General features: G+C 38.9%; 1 protein-coding gene across 3 annotated transcripts in view; it reads right to left on the reverse strand.

Moving 5' to 3' along the window:
* Positions 1-2,453: 2,453 nt before the first annotated feature.
* Positions 2,454-12,332, reverse strand: part of nf2a (NF2, moesin-ezrin-radixin like (MERLIN) tumor suppressor a) — a 31,233-nt gene continuing 21,354 nt past the window's right edge. For 2 of the 3 annotated variants that reach the window (XM_079565618.1, XM_079565616.1), the window contains 3 exons: positions 11,552-11,670; positions 10,655-10,814; positions 2,457-3,272 (listed from right to left, as the gene is read on the reverse strand). In XM_079565618.1, the coding sequence (XP_079421744.1) occupies positions 3,222-3,272; positions 10,655-10,814; positions 11,552-11,670 (330 nt within the window). In that variant the 3' untranslated portion in view covers positions 2,457-3,221. Of the gene's footprint in view, positions 3,273-10,096; positions 10,149-10,654; positions 10,815-11,551; positions 11,671-12,332 lie in introns of all 3 variants that reach the window. The other variant, XM_079565617.1, reaches the window with a different exon arrangement.

The following is a 12,332-nucleotide window of genomic DNA, read 5'->3' on the forward strand; positions in this document are numbered from 1 at the left end:
TGTGTCAAACTGTGTCAAAATCTAGAACTATAGCAAAGACATAGATATTATTCAATGTTCAATGTCAAAATAAAGTACATTTTTACATGGTCCTTATGTGCGCGCATGACCAATAACCATTCTCCGACTTGCAGTTTTACTGAATGTGCATTGAAAAAGAAGGTGGTAAAAAATGTGGTAGAAAATAAGAATTATCAACATGTGTTAAATTGATATTTACAGAGTAATAGCTGCAAATGTTATCTTATGTGTTACGTGCCTTGGTCCACAGCAGCAAACAGGAGCTAATTGAGGACATTTGGGCAAAGGTACGAGCGACGGGAGATTAGCACTGGGGGAATAGATTCATGGAAGCAGACGATAAGCTCTCAGAAAGGATGTGCTCCTCCAGAACTGAGCCAGATAAAACACAATGGGTGGGCGCGGTGGCCACATGTGAGCGAGAGAGGGGACAGACGCTGCTGGCTGCTGATGGCGATAACAGGCAGACAAACACTTAAACACAGCATGGGATTCTCTAATGTTTACGCTTAAAATGCATGAAATTGAATAATGTTGTGGAACAATATGAGGTGTTTTGAACAAGGGCTGCACATAATCAAGAGAAAAACAAAATGGCAATCACCCATATAAATAATGATTCATTTTATGAGTACATAGTCAAGAGTATGATATCTTTTCATATTTAAGTTCAAGCTTGTTGTTGTTCTCTAATAAATCTGTTTCTGGCCAACTATATATTCCATATCTAAAAAAAAAATCATAAATCCCTCAAAATGAAGTATGGGGCAATGGTTGTCAAACCTTTCACACCAAGCACCGCCTCATGAAATATTTAACCTTTCGAGTACTATCAGGCTTTGATAAAGATCAAATCAGGACAAATCCAGGTCTAAAGAGTCTAAAATATACCAAATGAAACTATAATATGTAACTGTGGGAAAACCATGTTAAAACCAGAATAAACGCCTAACTTTAATGCACGAATTTAGTCTGAAATTGCAGATGACTAAATACCATCAGTGATACACATACCACAGGAACACATAGCAGCCAGCCTCCCATACACAAATGATAGGAAAACCAAAGAGATAGAATCTGCCTCCACACTTTTTTGTATTCCTTTTGTGTCGTGTCGTGTGTGTGAAGCCTTCACCTTTAAACCATGGATTTGTGGAAGAGCTGACTTCTTGGTCGCCTGCGCTTGGTCGGCCCCAGGGGGTGTGTTATACCCCTTACCCGGAGCTGACAGGAGCTGAAGGGGTCCTCTGACCTCAGGGACACTCAAGCTGTCTTTCACATCCACAATGCTATAAGAGTGAACCTTCAGAATAAAAACACACACTACTATCAACTACAACTGCAATGAATATAGAAAAGTATATAGAAAGGTAATTGGTGCACATTTAAATAAAAAAAAGTTAATATTTATGCATATTTGACCTTGAAGTGACCCAGTGGCAGTATGAGTGGTCAGCATGACGCCTTTATTTTCCATCACAGTGGTCTCTACAATGCTTCGGGATCAATTTTTTTGTAGGTTTTCTGGTGAAAGGGTCCGCCAGCAGTGAAAACCTTCCAAACAATTGATCCCGGAGTTCCCCAGAGACCACTGTGAAGGAAAGGAAAGTTGCCATGCTGACCACTCACACAGCCACTGGGTCACTACAAGGTCAAATATGCACAATATACTGTAATTTTCACATAAAAAGTTGCATAATGCACCTTTAACGTGTCTAGTACTGAAACAACTACTACCACTTGGGTATTGCAAAACAATTGTCACCAAGACATAATAAAATGTTAAAAATAAAACATTCTCAAAGTTTAAAAGCCTGAGAACCATTTATTTCACATACACATACACATAACAAAGTCCATGTAAAATCTACATTCAAGTAAGTATCATGTAAAGTATTTCAATTTTAATTACTGGTTTACTTTTCATAATACATGTAGAAACAATAAAAAATGTTTTGTTTACGTACAAAAAATAGAGCATTTTCAAAGGGAAAGGGGATCAATTAATGAATTCAAAGCAGATGCAAATTCATGCTTTGGATAAAAGTGGTTCTCCTTAAAAACAAAAACAAACAAAAAACGTCCTGTGAGAAAAGAAAGGGCTCACAGCGTCACTGAGAATCACAGTTTCTTCCCGAGGTTTATAATCTACTATGAAAGAGCGATCACTCAAAAGGGCAGAACAGGATGAACACTAGCCCTTAAGGTATATCCATATATAACTCAAATGCAAGCTGTTCGCTGTAAACATCTATAACCTGTTATGTGTTTCCAAACTTTTAAACACCGAGCTACTTAGGAAAAATGCTGCAAAAATGGTAAACTTGCAAAACAACTGACAAATTGCTATTTCCATGTACCGTAGCGTGACCTGAAAAGCCTGTATTTGAACATGTATTTCATTTAACCAGTCTCCTGAAGTGGTAAATATCTTATCTCCATAAAAGTGCAGATAAGACGAAAGCAATGTACTAACAATTAGAGTTTAAATATAGTCAGAAAATAGTATGGTATTTTTAATAGGCAGCATCAAATAAAACTTTGTTCTGATATACAGTATTGTGCAACTTAAAGTCATGAGCAAATAAAGGTTTATCTATTGTTTTCTCTATATAAAAGAAATACGAAGAGCGCAAAACTCAAGGCAATCTTATCTCACAATGGTGGGCTCAAAGTTGAGTACCTCTTAATTCAGAGATAAACATTGTTTCATTAAGGCGCACACACAAGCTTGTTTCACATAATGTTAGATACATTTTTGATACTTATGAATATAGTTCCCAAATTCCCAAATGGCATGAAATCCCATAAACCCCCCCAGAAGTAATCAGGAGTGGATCCACACCATACCTAAAACACTTGTCCTTAACCCCTTACCTCTACAAATAAACAAGTACAAGTTTTCTTTCAAAATAAAAAATGTAGTTCTTGTAGTTAAAACACCATTTCAACACCCCAGTCTAGCTTACGTACAGAAAAATAAACAATACTATAGGCCACCAGATATATTAAGATATGAAGAATGCATGAAGACTGTAACACGTATGTTTTTCCAGATTTCCAGACTTACATCCCAATAAAGCCCATAGCAGAGAGTCCTTTTAGAAATGTGATATGTTTTGTAGTGGTCTTTGTCATTAGTATCGCAGTCTTGACCAGGAATGCAGATTGTGTTCCTGGTGCTGCAGTAGTGATGCAGCTCAAAGTTCCTCAAAGTACGCCACCCTGGTCTTGGTGCTCTGAAGGGTTAACTGTAAGAAAAGTGAGAGTGATAAGTACTGGAAGTATAGGGAACATGGCTAAACATTAGGGCTGCATACAAGCAAAAATTGTGTTGTGACTTTTAAAAGCAAGCTTAAGCCAACAAATTTAGTTTTGTTTAAGATCTGATTGCATTTATGACACAGTCTGAGGGTTAATACATGTACATTGAACTCAGAGTAGAGATGCGCTGATCCAACTTTTTTGCTTCCGATACCAGGTGTTTGAGTATCTGCTGATTTCCGATATTAACCGACAGTGTTGGATGTATTACAAAAGTAACGAGCTACAAAAATAAATTACTTTTTCCAGTAACTAAGGAACACAACATATTACTGAGACAAAATATGGGAATATATTAGTCATTACAATTCAAGTAACTCAAGTTACAAGTGCATTTTAATGTACGAATGAAAAAACACCAAACTCCCCTCAAACAACATGCAACATGCCAAACCAAGTTGGACACTGGTGTATTAGATCTGCATTTACAAAACACAAGAGAATGGGGGAAAGTGAAGGAAAAAGAAATCTCCTACTCATTTTTGCTCGGTGGCATTTTTACTATTTTCAGTTTACATTTTGCCAAAAGTAATTCAAAGTAGTGTAACTCAGCTGCATAGTTGAAACAGTAATATGTAATACAAACTTATTACATTTTTAAAGCTGTAATCACTAGTATAAAATATATTACAATTTTTAAGTAACTTGCCCAACACTGTTAACCGATACCAAGAGGCTTTCTCATAAGTAGTAACTGTGAATTAAAAATTGATCCTATTTTCTCCAGTGTGAGATCAATAAAGTCTCATTGCAAACAAGATGTTATCAATTATAGGCTATCTAATAATAAACTGTAATGGAAAAACATTGACCAAATATAACTGGACGCTTCTACATTAAAGATACAATCGGCAATATAGGTTACATTAACAACTCACATAAATTGATCTGATCATTACAACTTGTGCAAAATATACTTTTTTTTACTCAACAGCATTTCATAAACTAAAAAACAAACACTGAATTTATATTTATTAGGCTACTGTAGGTGATCAAATCATAGTTTCTAACCCAGTCTTGATTAGCTGACGATAGCATTAGCATGTTGCCACTAGCTTTAGCATACTGTTGCTAGCTGCGGCGTTTTGCGTGGCGATCAAAAATGCGTTTACGGAAGATATAACTAACTTAGCAATTGAATTGTACAGCATGCCTATATTGATTTAAGCAGTGAGAGCCAAAACTGGTATCGGTTCAGTATTGGATATTTGTAGCCGATACCCGATATTATATTTTATCTGGTATCGGCTCCAATATCCAATGCCAGTATCGGATTGGTGCATCCCTAACTCAGAGGTCCTGTTTTGCACTTGTTTTGTAGCCTTGTTTATTCTAAACAATAGAAAGAAGTGAGTATAGCTGGCCAAGCTACTTTTAAAATGCCAGAGAGCAATTGACTGCGGTCTTGAAGGTACTTGAGTTCCAAAGGTACTTGAATATAGTACTTCCTGTCCAGTAAGATATTTCAACCACCAAAACAGCAAAACAACAAATTTAGTTTTTTATTGGTTTATTTGGTAGGGACAGTACATGTTAATGAGCACACCACGCCGAATGTTGCCATGGGCTAATTTGCATCTGGTGTTCTTCACTCATGCACTCAAACACACTCTCATTCATCCTGGACTATTGTAATGGTAGGGGAAACCAGAGTGCCCGGAGGAAACCTACAGGGAGAACATGCAAACTCCACACAGAAAGGCCCCATCCAGGTTGGAATCGAACCAGGGACCGTCTAGCTGTGAAGGACAAGCGCTAACCGCTGCGCCACCGTGCCGCCATAGTTTCCACATAATACCTCTCGGTGTTATTTCATGCATTCCTAGCTCACTCCTTTGCCTATTTAGCACATGATGCACTATGAATGGATTCAGAAAGTCATCCATTCTGAATCATCAAGCATCTACCAAATATTGTATTCTTTTTTGTCACTCTGCAATATTGTGCAATCCAACCAGACATCACAGAACTCATGCGGTGGCCTCTCTCAGCATCAGAAAGCATTCTTTCACCTCCAGCTGATAGGGCAGTGGCTTTGGGACACTGTGTGGATTATTAGGCAGCAAGAGTCAAAACAGATGCACGCGCACAGCACCAACTGTTTATATCAGACGCTGTAAAAACCAACAGCAGATGTCTTCTGCGCTATGGTTTTCAATCTGTTTATGTTTTTATGTAGAGGAAACTAATTATACCTCAGATCAATTTTACAATAAATAATAATAAATAAATAAATAAATACGCTGACTGGTTTGCAAAGGCTAGCCAAGTAGTGGTTTCCGTTATTACTGGCAAAATGAGGAAGACAACATACTGTATTTACTTTTGTTTGTTTGTTCCTAGGTCTAAATCCATTATCATCTATGAAATAATATTGTTGTAAATATACAGCAGTACGTTATCAATTGTGAATATCCACCACTGGGACAAATTACTGAGAGGAGACGTTTGTAGATAACGTGAATATCTATAGAAGTATAGCACCACTAACCATTGAGCTGTAATACATATGATTACCATTGTTCCTCTTGGTTAATCAAATGTGTGAGTAGCCATAAGGAGGCTTTAATCGGAAAAATGTGATGTTTACTGACAACGCCCAAGGTTATACATTTTTCTTTTCTTTTTTTTTTATGAATTCGTAATGATGCGACAGTGAAGGTGACACTTTCACTCTTGTTTTTTTTTCCACAGAATCAACTCAGGCGCATTTTACAGCTGTCCCTGGTGGATAGAGAAATCTCTTGGACTAATTCTCAACAATCACACAGAAGGAGCGGACTGGCGGCGGGATCAATGCCAGTCAAAGAGAGGAGCGGTGTTAATTGTTTTTCTTTGCTGAACTCATGACAGGCTATTTCAGACCGGCGGCTGTAAGTAAGTGCGAAAAATCACTCACATGGACTTGTGTAAAGTCGAGGGACATCAGTAAAAACAAGCCCGTGAGATTTTTTAGTGGGCATTTAAAGCCATACTACTCACATTTCACCCAAAGCCTAATACAATAATATGGTTGTTTTAAATATCTAAACAAAATCCTGTGTTATGACTGAGTACGGGATCGTATCTCCTCAAACCTGTTTGTATCCATCCACAAGTTTGTATCCATCCAGATGCCATCTTTGAAATGCTTTCCTTCAATAATCCGTCTCATCAACGTCTGTGTCCAGCTGATCATTTGGAGCATATTTGGTACTGCTGGAACGTTGTTAAATGTTTCAAGTTTTACAGCAGTTTTCTTGCTCTTGTTGCTATATAATTCACATGAACGTTCCGCAGTGTGGCTTTAAAGAAGAACTAAGTAACTTTTTTACCATAATAAATCCTTTTCGTCGTCCCTCTGGAGGTAATAAGTGTTAGTGGGATGATTGGGGGAAGAAGAAGCTAACCGGCTAATGAGGAAAAGCTAACTGCGGGCTAGCGCCACTTTAGTAGTGTTTACAGCCAAGTTTGAGTGGCACAATGTACAATATCCTTCTTCTTTGGCTTTTCTGTCAGCAAAGTATTTACTCTCACGGACAAAAAAAACGCAACATGCTACGACACCTGCAATGGCGCTGATGGCCTCTAGGGGCATGAATTACTTAGTTCTGCTTTAAGGGGACTGGGCTGAGTCCAAGTAGATTAGAAGTGGACCAGAACTGTACTTTACTCCATGACAGGTAAAATGGCTTAATGTTTATTTCATGCCTGATCTCATGTCCATCAGATGACACAACCAGATTACACAAAACTAATGATTCTATATGAGGTCATTCTAGGAGCATAAAACTGGGTTGATTCATCTATCGGTTATTATCACACAAATGAAAAAGGAGTGAGGCCAGTGCATTGTCGTTGTTTTGCTTGTTTTTTTTAAACTTATTTTTATTATTAATATCTTCAATAAATAAAAGTGCAACAAAAGGGGTATAACAAAGATCAACTTAAAATATGAGTTTCAATTAAAGTCCATTTATTCATAAAAAGGTCAGTTTTCATTTGCAATCATGCTGTTATTTGCTCCATATGATACACTTCTTTCAATTTATTGTTCCATTGGGTAATGGTTTATTATCATTATTTATTGAAACAGGGACAATGTACAGAACCATTAGTCTTTACAAGAGGAGATGGTTTGTACCAGATTTAGCTCAGCAGCTATTTTCCATCCGCAGTCCCTAGACGAGGGTGGGGGGCTGAGGTTTGAGCGAAGAGACCGTAATCATTTTCTTTGCAATTACGAGTAGTATTTTTAGTTGGGAAATGTTACAATTTAATCTGAGGTTGCTGGGAATGTTCCTAATATCTTCGGTTCCATATTTTTTTCTTATTAATGTTGTGATTTATGAGAGAACTTAAACTCTTCAGATTTTAGGTTCAGATACATTTATTCAGACATTTAAACATTATCCATGTAAAGAGAGGAAATATAATATTCATAGAGTCTGAAATGGAACAAGCAGAAGCTAAAGATTATTGCGCCTATTACAGTGTATAAATGATTTCGAATAAATGATGGATCCCAGTTTAGTTTTAAGACAGCTTATTAACCAGCAGCCCTTCCAATAAAATATACAACTATAAATCAAATTAGCTTTTGGCACTTGTTGTCTCTCGCTAAATGGTTTAGACTGATTAGGACAGAGTCACAAAACAGAAAGAATACCAAATGAACCCCCCCCCCCCCCCCCCCCTTTTTGTTAAAAAACAAAAAAAATCCCTAATAGGTTTGGATATCTACACCACTAAACTTCCCAGTCTGAAAGGTTGCAGTCCTTCAAACGCTTTTATAAAGGCTGTACCAGAAAACACATTAGTGATAAGAACAGGCTCAAACTTCCCCATACATACTATTGAACACTAAGTTGCTGTGAATGAGCCGCTGGCAGAGCAGAACCTCTGAGCCGTATCAGTGCAAAAGCATTGGACTGGATTAAGGGAGCTCTCATTAATCATCCATAGAGTGCGGATGGAGAAATCTTTGCCTGGGGACGCCCTGGTGCTTTTGGCTGACATTTGGGTGATTCATTGGGCATTCCCTCTGTTTTCCTCCTCCTGCTGCTGTCCTGCCCCTTTTTGGCCACCGACTTCACTCAGCCATCCCCCCGCCCGGCGCCTCCTCACAGGCTTTGAAGATTCTGGTCCTGCTACGGTGCCTCTCCAAACTTGTGCGACAATACTTCACCTTACATGCACCTTTCTCTGCCCTTTGCCTGCTAACAAGATGAATCATGACCTCCCTCAGATCACCTAATACAAAGAAGTCATCGCTAAGGGACTGCAATGTCAAACAACTAAGAAGTTTAATATATTCTGGGGTTGATCAATTTGGAATACATCAAATTAGTATAATCTATCAATTAATAAAAGCACTGAGCCAAAGGTTTTTATAATGACTCCCTCAACCCTGACCGATCAATTCAATTCTCCCTGAAGCTCAAAAAGTTGTATTTTTATTCCTCTAGACTTGATTTAATGAATTGGGCATTAAAGCAAAGCTGCTTTCAGAAAATGGACTGGAACTACTTTCTTTTCGAAAATTATAATTTCCATCGTGAGATTTTACGACAATCCAATCACAGCCACTCACTGCATCTCTCAAACGTGGAGGACATTTCAAATGACCCTGTAACAAGCGAGCTTTATAACTTCTCTGCCCTTTGATTAACTCTGCTTTAGTGCTTTGCCTGGCGACTCAGATGTTCATGCTGTTTCTTAGCTCTCTTTGTGATCCCGTTTCTGTAGTCTTGGTTGGCCAGGTTCTTCTCAGTAAAAGTCATGACAGAAGACCAGCAATTTGTTGTTGGATATGATCACGTGTGGTTTGGAACCCCAATAAATGCATTGGTCAAATGGTAAATGGTCTCAACTTATGTAGCGCTCTACAAGGATCACTCACCCATTCATACCCCAATGTACTGGAGGCAAGGTGGCTGAAGTGTCTTGCCCAAGGACACAACGACTGTGTGCACCTGCAGGAGCCGGGATACGAGAGCATGTTCTCCTGTTCAGTTTTACCCAAATCCAAATTGTCACAGCCTATAGGCCACTGACTGATTGTGACTCTTTGAAGCGTTTTTGTTGTGTTTTGGTCTCTTTTTGTCCTGTTTTCCATTTTGTTGCTTTCTTCATCGCTTTTTTTTCCTTTTTTTTGTCATGCTCTCATCACTTTTTGTCCATTTCAATCATGTTTTAGTCGCTTTTTTATTGTGTTATTGTTGCTTATCCGGCATGTTTTTGTGGCTCCTTTTGGTTACTTTTTAATCTTGTTTTTGTCATTCCTTTTGTTGCTTTTTTGTTGTATTTTCATCCTCGTTTGCATTGCTCTATTGACTCTTTGTTCGAGAAGATTTTAGATTTGGGTAAAGCCGAACTAGAGAAAATGTGCTTGGTTCAGGTGGGGGTTAAGAGGTAAAAGATAACATTGCCATAAAAGAAATCAATAAATCATTAAGTAGATGGTGTGTACAATGACCTACCAACTAATTAAGTACTGTATTCTGATTCTCCCGAGAACCTATTCAAGTAACAGGGTCACTATAGTAATTCTCATCATTACAACATAGCACAGAACATACGGTTGAAATGCACAAAACAGTGACTCCTTTTCCCATCCCGCAATGTTACGATCCCATGCATGCTAATGACCACAGGGCGTGCGTTTCACCAGCTTGGAGCCAGTAGCTGTTAGTTTCATTAGCAGCATGCTATGCCGTAAGCTCAGGCCAAGTCAGCGGACGTCTGGCACACATGACAAGTCAAGACCCACCTGTGTGTGTTCGAGATCAGCTGTGAGGGAACACTGAGGGGCTCCCAGAGAACTACAGCAGCAACGGAGAGCCAACAACAGGTCAGACAGCGTTACCCTGGTTTATGTGTGCTTAAGCCAAATAAGACTTTGAATAAGCTGTTTTAAACAAATATAGTGTTTAGTAGAATTAAGGAAAAGCATATTACCCCCGCTTTACTGTAACTTGGCTTCATAAAAATTAGGCCAAATCTATTAGCCACCCTTATCTTGTAGTATCTAATCATCAATTTAATGGTACAATCTGAATAAGAATTGTCTTAGATTTGGGGCACTTTTGTGACCAAACTTGCTCCTGAACAATAGTTTCTAATTTGTGGAGTGCCCTGAACAATGACCCGCTGTACTTTCTGCACCTAATCAGAGATAAGATGTGTTCCATCATCTAATGAGCCGATGATCTGATCCCACTAGACAGGGCATGAATAGGAGACATTTGTATGCATGAGTGTATTATGAAGGGTTGTGTAACGAGTGCAGGCGAAACAGTATCTGAGCACCGTGACAGGAGTTTGGTACCTTTTTAAAGTTGCTGTGCTTACTGGTGCCCTGCTCGGTGTTCTGATTGTGAATGATGTCAAGTGGGGTCTCTCTCTCTTTCAACTTCAGACTTTCAATCTCAGTCTTCAGCTCATTCAGCTGCTCCTGCAGGTGTTTACTCTTCTCCATGTACTCCACCCTGCAACACGAACAGATCAAATTCAGAGGGTTCAGAGGTAGGAATAGGTGTAGTGAATGAGAACAATTCAACTTGATACTTGAGAAAAATAGGCTCGAGATGGGAAACGAATAAAATACGTGTTGCATGCGGTAGTTTTCTGCCGGTCTTACAAAACAGTAATGCTGTAATTGCTACTCAAGGGAGAGCAATTTGGCAAAACATTGGGCCTCAATCATGAACAACTTCTTCAAATCAGTACTTAAGAATGTGTCATGAAGTGCAGTTTTTTAACAGTGCCTTCTTACGTCGGGAAAATCATTCGTACCAGTGTTTTGAGGTTGGTGAATGCCAGATTGGAAGCACGTGCGTGTTCAGAGTAATTAGCTTTTGTCACACTTTTTGTCATCATAATAAGTGGCGAGGCAAATGGCAAAACACAAATGGCAAAACGCATATCCAAAACTAATGGCCAAGAGAACCACAAAAGAAAAAAAAACACCCGTGGCTGCTGCAAAGCTTAAGCTCGCAGCTAAATCCCACCCGAGCAAATTTTCCCTCTTTACAAAACGATTCACTAGATATATCCTGTAAATCACGAAAGCCTTTTCCTTCTCCTCTCACATGTGAGCAGCGCGGGTCAGCCCCAACATTATATAAGTGCAGTGGCAACTAGGAGAGCGTCCGACTTGTAAACACCAGTTTGCGAGATCGAGTCCGACATAAGGTGTATTTTCACAGAAATTCTAGCCACTTACTTCTCTTTCTCTATCTCCATGGAAAGGCGTTTCATGTCAGTATCTTTAAACTCAAAGCTGAGATTCTCTCTGCTGTAGTTCAGATCGGGTGGCATGCGCTCAGCGGGCAATCCAGGAGGCTAGCAAAAAAAAGGAGCATTAATTTAATCTTTCCAGTAATGCAAAATATAAGAACAGTCAAGAGAGAAAATATAACTTCTGAAAAGTGTGGCAAGGTAGGATAGTATACAAAATGATGATGAACAGAAGTGGCAATGGAAACAGAGAAAGACTTTGAAAGCAAGCTGCAAATGCATGCATTCAGTTCCGGACCAAATGACGGAAATGCATTCTCCACATGTCAGTTCGAGTATCGCATGTATAAGGAGCAAGTCTGACAAACAATTTAAATGTAAATTGTTTGGGCGTCTGTGTGAATTCAAAGTATGTTGAGATGTCTTTGGCTTAAACATGGCGTGGCATGGCATGCAGGCCAATTTGACAGTGGGTCCAGGGAAATAGAAAACACGAAGATGAATTCAGGCCTATGAGAGCTCTTGTGGAGATACAGTATTCCTCTCATGAAGTCTATATAGGCTCCAGCAGCTGTCATCAGATGAGTTATTATGTTTACACATTTTGTCCCTGCTTTTGCTGATAAGACGATGGTACTCTCTCAAGAGCGAACATTACAAAAGGCATATCGGTGTGTGCGCAGAGGAATATGTAATGTTTAACATTAACAACACATTTAAGGGTTTAACATGTTAGGAGCATAAGTTGCCTTCTCTGCTCCTCAGAT

This window comes from Gobius niger (assembly GCF_951799975.1).
Source record: "Gobius niger genome assembly, chromosome: 1".
In the NCBI taxonomy this organism is placed as follows: domain Eukaryota; kingdom Metazoa; phylum Chordata; class Actinopteri; order Gobiiformes; family Gobiidae; genus Gobius; species Gobius niger.